Source organism: Diabrotica virgifera, chromosome 9 (genome assembly GCF_917563875.1).
Source record: "Diabrotica virgifera virgifera chromosome 9, PGI_DIABVI_V3a".
NCBI lineage: Eukaryota > Metazoa > Arthropoda > Insecta > Coleoptera > Chrysomelidae > Diabrotica > Diabrotica virgifera.
In genome coordinates, this window is record NC_065451.1 from 225,805,504 (window position 1) to 225,825,314 (window position 19,811).

At 33.2% G+C, this 19,811-nt stretch overlaps 1 protein-coding gene across 1 annotated transcript in view; it reads right to left on the reverse strand.

Moving 5' to 3' along the window:
• LOC114335164 (valine--tRNA ligase) overlaps positions 1–19,811 on the reverse strand; it is a 45,652-nt gene that overhangs the window by 21,728 nt on the left and 4,113 nt on the right. The window contains exons 2-9 of the mRNA XM_050662648.1: positions 17,787–17,960; positions 17,602–17,729; positions 12,113–12,277; positions 6,904–7,105; positions 6,007–6,197; positions 4,109–4,331; positions 3,725–3,870; positions 2,271–2,484 (exon numbers count right to left, since the gene is read on the reverse strand). Of these exons, the coding sequence (XP_050518605.1) occupies positions 2,271–2,484; positions 3,725–3,870; positions 4,109–4,331; positions 6,007–6,197; positions 6,904–7,105; positions 12,113–12,277; positions 17,602–17,729; positions 17,787–17,960 (1,443 nt within the window). The remainder of the gene's footprint in view (positions 1–2,270; positions 2,485–3,724; positions 3,871–4,108; positions 4,332–6,006; positions 6,198–6,903; positions 7,106–12,112; positions 12,278–17,601; positions 17,730–17,786; positions 17,961–19,811) is intronic.

The following is a 19,811-nucleotide window of genomic DNA, read 5'->3' on the forward strand; positions in this document are numbered from 1 at the left end:
ATTGTTGGTGTTGATGATCTCGATGCAGTCGCTCATTCTACAAGAGACGTGGGAGAGGTGTTTTCACAACTCTAGGAGGAAACAGGTAATCTGGGTCTTCGAATAAATGAAGAGATGACGAAATGCATGCTAGTGCGAAATAAATCCAAGACCAAGAGTTAGGCAGAACATAACAGTTACTGTTATATCCGTTTATACCAAGCAACCTTAATGATGAAATACCTACCTATTTCCCATCAGCAGATATTAGGTGTCAGCCATCTGAACCGACGCATCCAGTTTCAATGTCAATGTCAGCGAGAACTACTACGTCCAGGCTTTCTCACAACCTCAGCATTTTGTAAATCATATAAAACCATTTGCCGGTGTTTAATATTGGTTCGTAATAATTTAGATTTAGTACATGTAACTTTAATTCTTGTATTTTCAAAATAAAATATTTTTTTAAGTCAAAAAAGTTTTGTGATATAAAAATTGGCGCAGTCAGTAGGATCTGGAAACGTTGTTATAACACGGAAAAGCCTAATTGACAACGGTGGATTCCAATCGTTTGATTCACAAAAGGAACCATCCAAAAGGCAGAGTCGTCATCACTTTGCAGATATCTACGGATTAGTAACGCCTGGTGAAGCCCCTGGTAGAGAAGCTTTCAAAAACAAGACGACTAGATGTTTTTGGATTTAATGTAAGTCTAATATTGAATGATCTCGCATCTTATTATTATTATATTTTTTATTATTATTATTGAATACTGTTCGATATTTCAATATTGATTATACTGGAAATCAATAAACACAACTAAATAGTTTTTCTCATTATTTGACGCTTATACTAATCGTCAATTTTTTTTCTTATTATCATTATTGTTGTTATAAAACGACTGAAACACGCACTATTCGCTAATTAGACAGTTATTATAAAACATTTTTCTGATACCTTTTTCATACTTTTTATCCATTTGACGTTTATTCTGTTAATCGTCATTTCTTTATTTTTATTATTGTTGTTATATATACGTCTGAAACACGCACTTTTCGCTAATCACGGTTGTTATAAAAACATTTTCTGATATTGTTATTATTTCTAATTATTATTTTATATAAAATAACAATTAATGGCCACAACGAAGTTGTAAAAGAGTTTAAATATCTGGGGGTGGTATTTACAGATCACAACCACATAGAAAAAGAGGTCTCAGCAAGGATAGCTGCGGGGAATAGAGCATTACACTCCCCATCATCATTATTAAAATCTAAGCTGCTAAAAAGACAATCTAAATTACGACAGTACATGTCAATTATTGGCCCAGTTGTTACATATGGAAGTGAAAGATCAGCGGGAAATAAATAAGCTGCTGGTATTTGTAAGGAAGGTTCTCAGAATGATGTTTGGTCCTCAAAGAGATGAATTGACAGGAGAGTGGAGAAGGCGCCGCAATGCTGAATTAGGGACTCTGTTTGGTACTGAAAACATCGTCAGACATATAAAAGCTAACCTGATAAGATGTGTAGGTCATGTGGTAAGACCAGAGGAAGAGTGAGTGTTAAATACAGTGTTTTTTTGAGAGAACAGTAGGTAGACGATTAGTAGGCCGTCCTAGAAAAAGATGGAAGAATGATGTTGAAGCCGATTTATCTAGGATTGGGGTACAACAGTTTTTGATGCATGCATTATTCCGATATTAACATATGGGGCACAAACATGAACAATCACAAAAAAGAATATGAACATACTCAGTCACTCAACACGCGATGGAAAGATCAATGCTTGGCATATCACTTAAGAACAGGAAAACAAACACATGGATAAGACAGAAAACCAAAGTCACCGATGTGGTACAAAAATCATTAAAATTGAAATGGGAATACGCTGGACATGTAGCTAGGAGCCATCTTAACAAATGGCACAGAACAATTCTATCCTGGAGACCATACCAACACAAAAGACCCAGAGGCAGACCTTCTATGAGATGGACAGATGATCTGAAATGAACTGCCGGGAAAAATTGGCTACAAGTAGCGTACAACAAAAAACAATGGAAAGGAAGACTTGAAGAGGCTTATGTTCAGATGTGGACGTGAATGGCTAGACGAAGAAGAAGAAGGGGTACAACAATGGAAAATGGAAGTGTTGTAGATCGTAAAAGATGGGCTATAGTGGATAGGGTGAAAACTCAACCCGAGTTATAAAGCAATTCAAGAAAGAAAGAAAATTAGTAATATTTGTTGCTGTATTTTATAAAATAAACACAATAATTGTTTAATACTTACTCCTGGCAAAAGCTTTTGTTGTGGTTTGCTCTTCATAGTGACGAAATACGCAGGAATTCGATGACCCCACCACAGCTGTCTTGATATACACCAATCGCGGATACCTTCCATCCAGTGATGCCAGATTTTTACGTGCACTTCAGGAATTAATTTCAGGTCACCGTTGTTAACGGCATTTACGGCTTCCTGAGCCATCTCACCACATCGTACATACCTGAAAATATAATCAATATAACTACAATAAGAAAGAGAGCGTGGCACATGAAGAGTGCCGACAGAAGTATACTTCTTTTAGATTCGATCCGATTTAATTTATTTTATTTCGTTTTATTTAATGTTATTTATTGCTATTTAATTTCATTTAATTTTATGCAATTTTATTTAATTGGATGAATTTTATTTAATTTGATTTAATTTTATGTAACTTTATTTAATTTTGGATATTTTTTTTGTAGTTTTATTTAATTTTTTGTAGTTTTGATTAATTTTTTTCAATTTTATATTTGTTTATCTAATTTCATGTAAATTGATTAATTTTTTCAATTTTATATTTGTTTATCTAATTTCATGTAAATTGATTTAATTTAATTTACATAGGTAGTTTTACCACAAAAACATGTATCGCACTATTTTTGGAAACCACCCTGAAGCCAGGCAATTATTTAAAATTCAGGGGATTCATATTTGAAATCACCCTGAAACCAATCAAACAATAGGTAATTCAGAATCTGTACTTAGTTTACTAAGAAAGTTAAAATAAGTGTATAGATATTTATATTACGGTATACCGCAAGGTTACCACTCGCGTCATGATTTTTTAATGACGCCAAATACGATTTTGTCAACCCAAACAATTGTAACCCAAGCAAGACACCCCCCACCATAGAAGCTTCACTAAAGAAGGTTCCACACATGCCAGGTAAAGATTTATAAAATGAGCGAGGGTAACATTGTTTGCAGAATTTTTGTCTGCATTGTTTGCAGAACCGGCTTCCAACGATATATCTGTACATATATGTATATACAGAATAATTTACATTTTTATTCATTCCTTTTCCGATTATTATGTGAACTGTTCGTTTGATTTTTGTCGGGAAAACTTTGTAAAATACATATTTATAAAATGAGTGAAAAATAATTTCACTCATTTCATCATTCCTCGTTAGAGGACAGTCTAACCATACCCAGAGGTGCAAATATTTTAATATTTGCACTTCTTCTTCGTTTCGTTAGGGTACAATTCAGTATTCTTGCAAAGCCTCTTTGACAAGGAATAGATTCCGAAACATCAGGTGTCAGAGGATGGCAACAGACTCGAATTGAATCAAAACGAAACGATTATTTTCTTTTTTGAAATATTTATAAATTATATTTTTAGTCAAGTGTGTGTAAATAAATTAAAAATAAAGACTAATAAATTAAGTAAAGAAATCATTTCAAGATCTTCTGCTTACCACTGAGGCTTCAGCATAGGTTCCACAATATCTTTGCTACGATTACAAATGGGCACCACCATAGGGTTGTTCTTCGTGTCTATATAAAGACCCTTTTCTTTTAAAGCTGTTACAATTTCTTTTCTGGCATGGAATCGTTTCATTCCCTACAAAGATGAAATAATTATTAAAAAGTTTATTTCAATCATTCAGTAAGCAAGAAGTTATTGTAACCGAGATATTTAGCTCTCTAATACATATTTGATTATAACTTTGTGTTATGGTTATATGTAGGTCACGCGGTACTCTCTCGCGATTTTGAAGACACCTTGGATGTTAAACGTTTTTTTTTCAAACACAAAGGTTATTTTTTGCCTACTTTATAACTTTGTTGACAATACTCACTGTGAACTTTCCATAATCTCCAACGATGATTGCCTCGTCATCAAAGATGTTAATAAAAGGTAAGTTGTGCCTTTTCCCCACTTCGTAATCATTAGGATCGTGGGCAGGTGTAATTTTAACAGCTCCAGTACCGAATCCTAACTCTACGAAATCATCCACAACTATTGGTAGTTTTCTATCACAGAATGGGTGGGTCACGTATTTTCCGTGTAAGTGTGTATACCTAAAAACAAGATTAGGTACAGGTACAGTAATCCCCGGGTACTACTTGCAAAACATAACTCTTTAAATTTTCATAAAAAAAATAACAAATACTAGACCTTTTCTTTGAAGATCGTAATTTAGATACTACGGATGAAAATACAGACTTAACTGACCCACCAATATTAGAATCAGAAGAGGAATATGCGAACGAAGCTTTAAAAAATAATAAAGCTGTAGGACCCGATAACGTAAATGCAGAAATGGCAAGCACCTATGAAACCTCTTTAAAACCACATATTATACAGTCTTCAATTTTCACATATCAAAAATATTATTATATGTTTTAATGTGTTTAATTTCTTCTCACAACCCCTTAATTTTAAATAAGTACCAGGCCAGCCCTGTCCTGTCCATCCCCACTTAATTACATCCCTTCCAATAGACAATAGTTGGACACTTGCGAAATTGTGAATACAAAAAGGACCACTTTCTCATCAGCCGGTCGAACGGTCAACACGTACCAGTCGCCACGAGGGTGCAACCTTTTTTCTCTACCACCTTTCGAAGTTTCAACTTGGGTACCGCTCATCTCTTAACGGTACAGCCTTTCTTTTGGGCTGAAACGAACAATCAAAAGTCGTGCACGGACAGTTAATTCGGGAGTGGCACGTGGAACGAGAACAGTCAACTCGTGTGTGTGACTGGCTCTAGTGTTCAACAAGGCTTCACAACTTGGTAAGACTCTTTATCTACATATCAATATTGTCTGTATAAAACCTTTATACTCCCACTTGAACCGTAAACTAGCAATCCTAACTACAGTCCACAATCATACCCTCTAAGAGTATATTCATACTCTCACATATGTACAAGTTATCGTACATACAGTAATGGAAATATACCATCAGATTGGTTCAATATCATTGTCCAAACACCTTAATGAGCCATATATTCAAAGCCTTTTTAAAAATAATTCATAAGCGGATTTATAACAAACGTGAAGAGAGAACGGGAGTTACGGGAGACACTCAGTTTGCTTTCAAACACTGTTTAGGAAAACGAGAGGCACTTTTTGCATGCAGTCATTGGCGCAGAAATGCTATACCTAGAGGAGGAATGTCTTGATTTGCTTTATCGATTACCAAAAAGCTTTTAACAATGTAAGACATGATGTGTTAATACAGGCGTTAAGAGAGATTGGTCTTGATAGAAAAGATATAAGGATGATCCGTCAGTTGCACTGCAATAAAATTGCAGAATTACGGATCTTCAACGGTCTGTATACAGAACAAGTAAAAATAAGAGAGGCGTGAGACAGGGCTGCATTCTTTTCCCTCTGTTGTTTAACATATATGTAGAAAAAGCTTTCAACTCGTACAGCAGAATGAAAAATGTATCAAAATAAATGAAATTTCCATAAATAATTTGCGATATGCTGATAATACAGCTATCATATACGACAACATAGAACAACATAGACAAAGAGAGCTTCTTAACATTGTTAAACAACTAAATGTACCATCTCTAGTCCATATTTTAAAAGGCGACAAATATAATCTTCTAAAAACTATTTTAATAGGCAAAATTGAAGGTTGAAGGGACCAGGTCACAAACGACACTTATCGTTCACAGAGACATAAGTTTATAAAAGTTTCCCTTTCATAGTTTACATAGGTTAGTTATAAAGACTTTACCTTTCATCATCTGGATGCACAGCAACAGCCGTATCACCCAACATTGTTTCCACACGAGTTGTGGCTACTATCAGTTTTTCATCAGATCCTTCCACTTGGTATGCGAAGTGAACTAAAACACCAAACTCTACCTTTTCATCATATCCCGGTACTGACAGGAAAGTTCGACCAGGCAGTTCTACTTTGTCCACCTACAAATAATAAAATACGTTATAATTTATGAAAATTTTGAGAAGTTTATGTTGATAATATTCGTGGCCTAGTTGTGAAAAGCCATGACCAGCGAGGAATGTCTTAAGTCTTGACAATAGAAAAAGTCAGAACGTGCCAAATCTGGAGAATATGGTGGATATTACAAAATACACTATAATTTATGAAAATGTTGAGAAGTTTACTTTAACGGCGAGTAAAGTTTTTGACCTGATTGCGAAAACCCCAATTTATTCTTTTAAAAAAACTTTGGCTTTTGATGGGACAAAATGCCATGACCAGGGAGGAATATCTCCAGTTTTGACAATAGATAAAAACAGAAGGTGAAAAATCTGGAGAATATGGTGGATATTCCAAAATATCCTATAATTTATGAACATTTTGAGACATTTCCTTTAACGGTAGGTAAAGTTCTGGGCCTGGATGTGAAAAGACAATTTATTCTTTTTAAAAAAATTTGGCTACTTGATTGGACAAAAAGCCATGATCAGAAAGGAATGTCTTCAGTCTTGATAATAGAAAAAATAAGCAGCTGCAAAATCTGGAGCATATGATGGACATTCCAAAATACCCTATGATTTATGAACATTTTGAGACATCTACTTTAACTGAAGGTAAAGTTCTTGATCTGATTGTAAATTTAAAGAGAATACATTGAACATAGGTTGTGAGAAGAACTCTACTTACCTCAATATCAGAAATGGCAGATTTCAGCGTACAGGACCAATTGACCAATCTGTTTGATCTGTAAATGGTGCCATCATCGTGAAGTCTCACGAATGCTTCCACTACGGCTTTACATAATTTTGGGTCCATGGTAAATGCAGCTCTGTCCCAATCGTAAGATGCTCCCATTTTTTTCAACTGGTGATAAATCCTTACGCCTTTTCTAAAAAAATTATAATATAAATTTGGTGTGATACATGATAATACAATATATAATACATTTGGGAAATATACCGATAGAAAGGGTTGATAAATACAAATACCTAAGGACTGGATTTCAGACAATAATTATCAAACAACAGAAATAAGGGCCAGGATAGAAATAGCAAGAAATGTGTTTGCAAAAATGAAAACAATTCTCTGCAACAAAGACCTTGGATTAGAACTGAGAGTAAGAGCTTTGAGATACTATGTGTTCTCGATACTGCAATATGGACATGCAAGCTGGAGATTGAAGCAAGAACACATAAATAAGCTACAGTCATTTGAAATGTGGTGTTACAGAAGGATGCTTAAAATAGCATGGACACAGAAGAAAACGAACATGGAAGTATTGCGAGAAATAGGCAAAGAATGCGAAATAATGAACACAATAAAAATAAGAAAGTTACAATATATTGGACACGTAAAGAGGAGACAGCGATATGAAATGCTAAGACTGATAATACAGGGAAAGATAAGAGGCGGAAGGAGCATAGGAAGAAGGAAAGTGTCATGGATGAAGAATTTAAGGGACTGGTTAAATGCAGTTCTATAGAACTCTTTAGAGCAGCGGTAGATAGAGTAAAGATAGTAATGATGATATCCAACCTGCAATTAGGAGACGGCACTTGAAGAAGAAGAAGAAGTTTGGTATACAACACACAGTTTTTCCACTAAGACTGAGACAAATAGAATCACTGAAGATTTTCTACCTCAAAATAAGACGTTTTAACAAAATATGTTTCTGAAGTAGAGAATATTCAGCTATTTTATATCGCACATACCGTTCAAAAGTGTATTAACTCAAAACATTTATTTTTGCGACAATGTCCGAATGTCCGAAAATCTAAATACTTCTACCGTGGAACCAACTTTTTGATTACAACACTCTACTGTGGTTACACTCAATATATCAATCAACGTTACAACCTAAATCCTTGCTTTCTACAATTAACAAAGCAAACAAATGAATAAAACAGACGAAAGGGACTCTACAATATGCATTCACCTCCCGTCAATTCATCTAGGTAAAATTTCATTTTTAGACTTCCCAGGTCTTCTTTCATTCATCGTTTATTTGGCTTGCAAGTATTAAAAACCATCTTCTTCTTCTTAACTCAGGCGAGACTCGTTAGTCTCTGGCACTTGGTCATAAGGCCTTTGTACCAAACCATAACTGGTACCTATGTCCTTAGTATGGCTGAGGGATTATTTGACTGGCAGAATACAAAAAGTGATCTGCAATAATGTGTTTAGTACGGCAGAAGACATCACATGTGGAGTTCCTCAAGGGTCTACATTGGGACCAACATTGTTCCTTATTTATATAAACTCCATTTCCAATCTACCTTTAAAAGCAACGCTATTTCTATATGCTGATGATACAGGACTCTTGTATGCCGAGAAAGATCCCAAAAAGCTAGAATATGCTGTAGAAAAAGATCTGACAGATATAGATGACTGGCTCAGATACCACAAGCTCTCACTTAATATGAGTAAGTGTAGTTACACAATAATTTCAAATAACAGAGAGTCACAGTTAAACTTTGGAAAATTCAAATTCGTTAAAAAAATGTTACCAAATACCTTGGCTTACACATAGATAATCGACTGACATGGGAACAGCATATATTGAACACGTGTCAAAAAACAGCTCCAGCAGTGGGTATGCTTGGAAGAATTGTGAAATTTATAAGTATCCCACAGCGTAAAATGATCTATCACTCTTTAATAAATTCACATTTGTCATATCTAACTATCGTTTGGGGTAATACAAATCAAAAACAGCTACATCCTCTCATGGTGTTAGAGAACAAGGCTGTGAAATATATATTTCAACTATCAAGACTTCATCCAACTGACGACCTGTACTATCAGAGAGGAATTCTAAACATTGAGTCGCTATACATTTTACAAGTTTGTATATTCATTCATAAAATTAAGCTTTCTCAAACACTTACAAATATTACTCTAAGGCATATAGAAGATGTGCATGACCATAATACCAGACACGGAGGTACTTTTCAAACCGTAAGAATGCGAACTACTGGTGCACAAAGAAGTATATACTCAAGTGGTCTGATTTTGTATAATAAGTTACCCACAATCAAAGACTGCAAGCTAGAAAGATTTAAAACTGAATTAAAAGAGTTACTTCTTACTAACTACTACAACAGATAGCTTTAATTGAATATAATTCTATAATTTAATAATAAATAATATTTAATACAATTCTTTAAGAGGAAACAGTAGCGATCAACAGGTAGCGAAAACGCGTTCCAAGATTGCGGCTGTAATTTTGAATATTTTTTCGAGATATTTGGTACACGTATTCGTAATATAATAAAGAATGGCGGTACAGAGCCCAATTTGAAAAATATATTAATATGTGGAAATTACTCTGTAATTAAATACAATATTAAAAAAACGAGCCTGTACTGCCATTACGAAGAACAAAAAAATACACTTTCTTCAAAAAAATTTTTTTATCCGATGCCTAGATTTTGTGTCAATTTGGAACTACTAAAATTTTTTATTTCATTAGTAGTTCCAAAATGACACAAAATCTAGGCATCGAATAAAAAAGTTTATTTGAAGAAAGTGTATTTTTGAAGTTATACTTCTTTACCGGCGATAGAGGGTGATTTTTTTATATGTTAAAACCTATCAGCCCGGCGCATGCGCATTATAACTTTGTTCTGATTGGATGTTCAAATGACATGTCAAAAATTATCCGATATGGCAGCTGTGGTTTGGAGGTAAAGGTAAACAAATGTATAATATATTAGTTTTATTGTTGTGAGGACAGAAACAAAAAAGTTTATAATATTGTAGTGACTTTTAAATAGTTTTTAAAAGCAACAGGTACGTAATAATTGTTAATGTATCATGGGTATAAACCTACCTATTTGATCTGCCAAAATACATAGTATGTAATACTTTTATTTATATAATTTGATTACCATCAAAATTTCTATCAATATTCACCTAATATATAGTTTTTTTACTCTATGTTTTGTTGTATTTTTTCAATTCTAAATCATTTCAATTCAAAATTAAAATAATTTGATCAATTTTCAAAATATCAAAATATCACAAGTTTAATCCATTTAGTTAGTCGATCTTCGTAAATAATGACACATAGTGTCTGTGGCTAAGCGGAGAAGGCGAATGAATTCCAATACCAACCGCTCTTATCAGCGCTGGTTCGAGTCCCAATAGAAACTTTCTTTTTTGTTTTTTTTTAATACATTTTATGATTGTAAGTATATTTATTATATAATTGTATTTTCAGAAAATACGTATTTAGTTAAAAAAATTTTCGACAATTAATGTTCAGACATCATTTGTGGCTTGTTTAATGTGTTTGTGTGTGTTTTATTCTTTTATTATTTTAATTTTTGGCACTGTTCTAATAAAAATGTTTGAGAAGTAGTAAGTATAAATTAGTTTAATATTTAAACAAAATATAAATAAAAAGTATATTAATTTGTTTAAATCATATAATAGAAGTATAACTTCTTACGTGCGTACAAAGTACACACACATTCTTTTTTTTGTTCTTCTTAATGGCGGTACAGGCTCGTTTTTTTAATATTTTATTTAATTACAGAGTAATTTCCACATATTAATATATTTTTCAAATTGGGCTCTGTACCGCCATTCTTTATTATATTACGAATACGTGTGCCAAATATTTCGAAAAAATATTCAAAATTACAGCCGCAATCTTGGAACGCGTTTTGGCTACCTGTTGATCGCTACTGTATCACCTTAATGAATTTCTATAGGAAAACTTAACCTTCAGTGTAAAGTAGTCTAAAAAGTTTTTTGTTATGTAATCTGTTATTTTATGTTTATTATGTTACCACAAAACCAGCATAGCTACGGCTCTTGGTTTTTTTGTATTTTTTTTGTATATTGTTATTATGTATTTTAATAAATGGAATAAAAAAAACCCTGTTCTTCTCTTTAAATAAGTCCTGTGGCCTCAACGAAGGCCAACAGTTTTCTTATTGGTAGTTCTAGGATCTCTTCTCTTCTAGCACACTGCAATGGCATAGTATGTGTATGGCAGTCTCTTCTTCCATTTCGCACTTTCTGCACCATGGTTCATTCACCTTACCTAGTTTGTATAGGTGATTTCTTAAACGGCAATGTCCAGTCACCATTTCAGTGACCGTTTTGATCTCTCGTTTGTTGAGGTTCATCAAACTGTTTGAGAGTTTTTTTATCAATATTCTTGATTATTTTTTTAGTCTGGATTTGCCCTTGAGTGGTTATCCATTTATTTTGATGATTCTTTATCAGCCATTTCTGAACCTCGTTTTTCATAGCATCTTTAGCGATGCCACAGAAAGGTTCTGGGCCTTCAAAAGTTTCTCTCAAGCCTTGTTTCGCTAATATTAAAAATCATGTATACAGGTGTAACCAAAATCTGGTCCCACGAGAAGTGTTTATTTCTCCGGAAATAAAACTTCCAATTGTTTTAAGTAGATGTCACTACAGCATCCCTATCAAGTTATTTATTGTGATTCGACATTGGGAGAGGCTATTTTTCATTTTGTTCAGATGCAACTATATATACACCTCTGACTCTGATCATCAATCCCTAATGAGGGTGAAACATAGAAAGGGTTTATGGTCTTCCCCGAACGAATTGAAATTAGCCCATCAGAATAAAAACCTGCTAAATCATAAATTTTTCGTTTTCTCTTTTTTTACACAGTTTCAAATTTCAATTATTTATTAATTTACAGGCATAATCTTTCAGCTCAAATCCGCAATTTTATGACATTTATTGATGCCACCTTGATTAAGAAATGCCGAATACTCTTTGGAATTTACATTTTTAATGTTTTTTTAGTTTCCTGAAAAATTTCATAAAATGGATCTAGCAGGTTTTAATTCTATAGGGTTCAAATATAAGATTCTCATTTTCATTTTAAAAAGTAATATTATGTCTTACTCATCCTTCCATTTCCAAATTTTTTGGACAAAATTCTCTCTTCCTATGTCATGACGAGTTTTCTTTTCTTCTCTCCATAACTTCTTCTCCACAACTACCTGAGTAGCAATTCCAGCATGATCACAGCCTGGATTCCACAAAGTTGTCTCTCCTTTCATCCTATGCCTAGAATTTAACATTATAGTAGTATTGTAACGTAATAAATGTCACATGTTTATTATTTTTTTCGGAATATGATAGTTAAATACTACAGATGCTAATATGGTCAGTGTGAATAAAATTGTAGTATGCACTTAAAGTACCTTTTTCGTAGCAAAAGCTAACATTTTTGTGAATAATATTAAGTCGTAGCTTAAACTTATAAGTTTATTCTGTTTGCTTTAAGTATGTTCTGTCTTTTTGTAGTAAAATCTTATTTAGATGTTAATAAAATACAGCATTTACTGAAATTTTAAAGTAACAACTTTGAATTTTTCAAGCCAGGTAATGTGCAGCTTAAAAATTTGTCTTGTATAGAACTTCAATCGAACACGTTTAAAAATGGCTCAATTTATGAACATCAGACGTCGAAAATATTATTCTCAACGAAGTGAGTGTCGGGATGAGGAATATAATTTATATCGTTTTTCGAGAATTAATGTGGAGTGGTTAGCAGAAAATTTCCTTCAAGACACTGGAGAAACAAGGGGAGGAGCATTCAATCCCAGACAAAAAATGCAGATATTTCTTCGATTTTTAAGTGATCCTGGATTTCAAATTGGAGTTGGCAAGGATGAAGGTGTTCATCGAACAACAGTGAGTAAAACTGTGAAATTTGTTTTGACTAAAATAATTCAAAAATCACATATTTGGTTACGTTTTCCTTTAAATAACATTGCTGAAGCACAACAAGAGTGAAGTGCTAAGTATCAGTTTCCTTGTGCATTTGGTGCTGTTGATTGTACACATATAAGAATTCCGAAACCATCTGAGCATGGAGACGAATACTATAACAAAAAAGGTTACTTTAGCATAAATGTACAGGCAACATGTAATGCAAAAGAAGAATTTACTTCCATAGACGCTCAGTGGCCTGGGTCAGTACACAACAGTAGGATACTAAAGAATTCTGCAATTTATGTCGAAATGAATAATATGCGGCATAATAATATGGTGTTATTAGGTGATTCTGGTTATGGAATCAGACGTTGGCTGATGACGCCATACAGAAATCCCGAAACTCGTGAAGAAATTGCGTTTAACACACTTTTCATGAAAGAAAGAGTCATAATTGAAAGGTGCTTTGGCCAACTGAAGAGAAGGTTTCCAATTTTGCAATATACGGTTAGAGTAAAACTAGACAGAGTTGCATCTGTTATTATTAGTTGTGCTGTACTTCATAAATATCAAAGTATTTAAATGATCCACTTCCTGTCGATGAAGAAGAAGATGTCATGAATGACGAAGAAGAAGAGAAATACAATTTAGAAAATGACGCTAAAAATGTTATGAGAAGGGGACTCCAACGGAGAGAAGAAATCAAACATTTAATTTACCAACTAAACATTTAATTATATAAATTGTTATAGTTATAAATTCAAAATTATATTCAAAAACTGTTGAAACAAATAAAAATATACAGGGTGTGTACCTTAAAAAATATATCATATTTCATAATTTATAACATTGTATATATTTTATCTAAATATAAAGAAGTTGAAATTTCGGGACCTTGGGTTTCGCGTAGACTTTGACGTAGCTTGCAGCGGCGGCTCGTGGGTCAATCTTCAGGGGGGTCATTTTGGTTTGAAAACTTCAAACTGTTGATTTTTTAAAGTATTTAAAAGATCTTTTAGCATTTATATTTTAGATAAAAAATACAGACTTAGATAAAACTCAATACTATTTACCCTAGTTTTCCGAAAATTAAATTTGTCTTTTTTTAGAGTAAATCTTTTAAAAAATATAGGAAAAATGGTATGAACAGGTTATTGACTGATATATAGATAGGAATATTTATAGTATAATAAATTGTAAATTTATTAAAACGAAACTTACTTTAAATATTTTTATATTTTAAGTCAATTCTTCTATCCTTTAGTTCTGCAAAATAGTCTATGACCTTCTCATTGAAATTTGGAATGCTCTTGACAAGCGTTTTCTCGATGCTCAGCATAGACAAGGCACTAAGTCTAGGTTGTCCCATCGTATTACGCAGGAATGTTTTTACTCTTTTTAAAGTAGAAAAACATCTCTCACTTTCCACGGTTGTCATAGGGAGTGTGCACAAAATATTTAATAACTTCACTGCTTCAGAAAATGTTTCAGACAAATTCATGTTAATAAAAAGCTGAAGTATGGCTACTGCACCAGCACTATTGCGAAAATCCTCACGACAATATAAGACTTCAAGTTCCGATTTTAGTTTGGAAATATTCACTGTGGGATAATTAGCCGTCACCATTTTTAAAATATTTTGCGGAAAGTTGGTAGTGTATGCTTCAAATTTCTCTATGTAGAATAACTGTGAAATCATGAGATGATCATTGAAACTAAACCTGTGATTTATTTCAGATATAATAATATCACAAATTTCAAGTGCAGTTCGTCGCTTTGGATCCTCTGCAGTAGTTTTTCTTTTTTTTGCTGTTGATGTGCTTGGTACTTCTGATTCCAAAATAGTATTTCTAATTATTTGGATATTGTTGTTAAAAGACAGGATACAATTTTTGACAGATATAACATCAATGTCTCGCATTTGCAATTGTTTAAACAATATATCAACATGGGGCATTATTTTATGGAAAAAATTTAACCAAAATAAAAAATGCTCATCTTCCAAATGTCTTTTTAAACCAGTTGCTTGATTTATATTGTTACCATCTTGCTCCTCATCAATAATTTCCTCTAAGCAAGATTTTAAATCATCTTTATAAGTGTATACAATTTCAACACATTTTGTATTGAAAGCCCATCGAGTAGGCGCAGCTTTAGGTAGCCTTACTTTAACCACTCTATCCAGAACCATCGTACGTTTTGGAGATCGGCCGAAAAAGGACGAAAATCCGTGTAAATTTGCAAAAAATATTTTTATCGGTTTGTGTTGACTCGCCGCTTTTTGGAGGATAAGATTAAATTGATGGGCATAGCAGTGAATGAAGTGTGCATTTGGGTATATTTCTTTAATTTTTGTTTGTACTCCTCCCAGTTTACCGCTCATGACTGATGCACCATCGTAACTTTGGGCAATCAATTTTTCAGGTGCTTCATTAATTTTTAATAATTGAAGTTCTTCCAATATTACATTAGTTAAATGTTGTGCTGTAGTACCTAGGGGGTTAACAAATTTCCAAAATCTTTCATGTACAATACCAGTTAATACATATCGCAATATGATAATCATCTGCGTTTTATTGGAGCTGTCTGTGGTCTCATCTACTTGAATGGCCACAAAATTTGTCTGGCCAATCTCCTTCATGATATGAGTATGCACAATGGCTAACATTGATTCTAAAATATCGTTCTGAATTGTTTTCGATGTTCCTTTAAATACTGTACTTTTTTCAATGTGTTCTTTAAACATTAAATCCAGTTCAGAAACAAAATCGATAAGGCCCAGAAAAATTCCACGATTATTGGAGCTGTCACTTTCGTCATGACCGCGCAATGCAATTTCGAAAACTCCACAAAATTTTACACAGTCGATTAGTTTGTTTAAAATATACCTATTTTTAGATACCAATTCATTAAAGTCATGCACAGATTTACGATATACACTATCAAGTTGCTGTCTTATGTTAACACGTCCTAAACTTGCGTAACTCATTGATGAATTTATATGAGTAGTTGAAGAGGCATGTTTTGTAATTTTCACTTTTAAATGCTTAATGTCAGTTACTCCATTTTTCGCCCATACAGCGTCATTCGAAAACAGTAAACACGGATAGCAAAAAAATGCATTTCTCACACTGCAGCCACAAATCCAATCACACAAATTGTACATTGATTCTTTAAAATATCTTTGAATGTCCTTACCCCTATCCTTTGTTGTTTGTTTTAAATTCATGTTTGGTTTTGGTCGACCACTTTCTTTTTTCTCAAGCCGCCGTTCATAATTTAGTGTTCCAGCAGATTTTAAGGCAATTATTTCGTCAACAACACTCATCTTGTTTTTGTTACAATCACAAAAAAATCCAACAAAACAAAATAAATTACGCAAATACGCCGCGATCGATATAGACCTGCCGTGAAGTGCGGTCAGCAGACGGTAACTAACTAAACGTGAGGCCGTCGACTCTACTAGAGGTATACGACGGAAAGGTCACTCCCACTCTCGCCCACGAAATTGCTATCTGCCGTCTCTTTTCTATTTTACATGCATTTGTCCATAAGCCATAAGAACTGTATATAGACAATTTAAAATACGGCCCAGCCACGGGCTTGTGTATAGCGCGAGGCGCGACGTTATTATATCTATTATATTTGTTTTGCCAATGCAGACTGCTGAGAGAGAATTTTATATTTCAGAGTGAAGTTTTAGATAAAAGATATTTTTAATAAAATTGGTATTTTTATGAGATTATTTTAGGGGGGTCATTGACCAATTGACCCTAAGGAGGAGCCGCGCTTGGTAGCTTGTTCAATAAAAGTTGTTCTCGCTCGATCTGCATGCGCGTAAGTTTTAACTGCTCAAGAAGAGCCAGTCTTTGTAGATCTGCTGTGCATAATTTTGCAGTCTCATCTGTTTCTTGCCCTTCCAGCTTATTTCTTTTTGCTTGTGATGGTGTAATATAAGAGGAAGGAGGAGGAGGTCTGACTAAAACGTGCCTTGTCTTAGCTGGTTTTTGCATTTCTACATTTTCCAATGACTTCAATCCCGTTGTCGCCGCTCCAGGAATTTTATGCAATCTTTCAAAATAATTTTTTTATTTCCAGTTGCTTTCATATCTGTTTTCTTTTTTAATTCGTTTTTCATATTTTGAATCTTTTTTTTTCAATTGTTTTACATTAACACTTTTGCCATAAATCGTTTGGTATGATTGCTGCATTTTAATTAAGGAAATTTCCTTATTTTTTCTTATTAATGGCAACTGCGATTTATCAAATAAAACTTTGTGATTAGATAAAGCCTTTATGAAGCGCAAATTGCCACTTTGTTCTTCACCGACTTCGAAGTCAAGAGATTCACTGTCGTACTCGGAACTCATTTTTAACACTTTTACAAACGTGTGTCTGCTAATGGTTGTAATAAATAACTAAATAAACTGAAAAATCTGTTGACAAAAATAGAATACGGCCGATTTTTATAAGTTTTTTTTAGATTTGTTTTTCCTGTTGTTAGTTTAAACTTAAATTTTAGTATACACTTATAAGTATAAGCAAAATATTATTCACAAATTTTTCAGAATGTACTTAAACTTATAGCTGAATCTAATAAGATTGTACTTATAGTATAACTGAATTCTTAAAGTAAACACTTATTTTTTATTCACACTGCTCAATATACATACCATCTAACTAGAGAATCCTGTATTGAACTAGTCAAAGCATGTCCCAAATGTAGAGCCCCAGTTACATTAGGTGGAGGAATAATAATAACAAACTTCCCGTTGGCATTTGGCTCTAGTATTGACTTTCTCTAGAATTACAAAAAAATCAGAAACAACAAATCATTAAAAGTTTATTTATAACGTACCCCATATTCAGGTTTAAAGAACTGTTTCTTTTCCCACCAACTATACCACGCGGCTTCTACATATTTGGGACTATAGGCATCAGGTAAAGCCACTGTGGTGTCTTTCTTCTCTCCTTCTAATGTCGAGATACTGTAGGTTGCTGCCTCTTTTACTTCTTTCTTTTTCTCTTTTTTCTAAAAAATAAAATCTTCCGTGAAATAGCATAGGGTTGTACCAAAATATTCTGAGATATTTTGGACATACACTTACCGGCACAAAATTCCGTCACCCAAAATTTTTGATTAAGTTTGACAATTTATAACTTTATTATTTCTTCTCCGATTTTCAAGATTCTTGCATCAGTGTATAGGTACATGTTTTGGTGTTGTTCGTTATTATTTCGATAACAAATTTTTTTGCTTAGATGGCATTATAGGGGGGTGAATGAAAGCATTGTATTTTCTCCTAACTTTAAAAATTTCCGTGGAAAAAATTGGGGGGCTGATTTTGTTAAGTACTCCTTTTCTATTATCCTGGAGATATTCCTAAGATTTTGCTTTTTGAATTATACGAATATCTCTTTTCTTGTAAGAACTGTAGAATTTTTTGCAAACAAAAACACTGATTGACTCATAAACATAAATATCTTAAATAGTGGTTGGATTGATAAGATTAGAATGGCCCGCATGCAGCCCAGATTTCAATCCTATTGAGCATTTATTTGATGAATTAAAAATAGCAAGTCACCGTCTCCTAGGCCTCCAAACAATTTGGTACAGTTATGGCCCTGGTAGAGGAATATCGGACTATTCCCCAGGCAAGGATAACACATCTTTATTTGATGCCAAACAGATTACGAGTAGTCGTTGCCGCGAGAGGTGGACATATCCGCTATTAAACTGTTTTGTGTTCTTACTTTTAGTGCGTTTGATATTTTTAATTAAGTAAACCTTCAAAGCAGTGTTTTTATATACAGCTTTTAAAAGATAAGAGATATTCGGATAATTCAAAAAACAAAATCTTAGGGATACCTCCAAGATAATACAAAAGGAGTATGTAACAAAATCAGCCCTCCAATTTTTTCCACAGAATTTTTTTAAGGTAGGAGAAAATACAATGCTTCCATTCACCCTGTATAATGGCATATAAGCAAAAAAATTTTGTTACCAAAATAATAATAAACGAGAAGAAAACATGTACCTACAAACTGATGCAAGAATCTTGAAAATCGGAGTACAAATATTAAAGTTATAAAATGTCAAACTTTTTGGGTGGTGGAATTTTGTGCCAGTGAGTGTATAACAAGATGAGAAGGCATGGAACGAATGATAGTTGAAGGGAATGCAACAGGTAAAAGAACCAGTGGAAGTTCTCCAGCACGATGGTCGGACCAAATAAAGAAGATGACTGGTTACTCATTCTCCGAAGCAAACCAACACCCAATGGAGAGAGATAATGGGGCAGAAATAGTCAAACAAATTACATGATGCCACTATATCCTTACGAAGCAGAAAAGATAGATATCTTTATTTCCAAATAGGTAACCTAATATACAAATTTTTAACTTAAATACACTTTTTTTACATATAAACAAAAGAAAATCAATCAATACAATGATTCACAATAAAAAATTCAATAAAATAAATACAAGAAAATTGTGTACATTCACTGTTATTTCAACATACCTATCCCAAGAAAAACCTTAAATTTATTCTTAAAATTAATAACAAATTATAATCAAAATTAATAACAAATTATGTATAATCAAATTAACAAGTTCACCAACCAATAAAAGTCAATAAAAATAAACAAAAAATATTGCTCACATCCTCTGCCAATTCAAATACTACTTTAAATTTTTAAGGAAAACCTTTTATCTATCTTTAAAACTTTTAACTGTCCTACAGTCTTTTAATTCATTAGGCAATTCATTAAATTCTCTGAAACCTCTAAATATTAATGAATTCATTGAGCTGCTATTCGCGGTGTGCAAGTACTTGGAAGGGAAACGAGAAAGGACCGTGCGCGAGTCGCGGAGAATATTT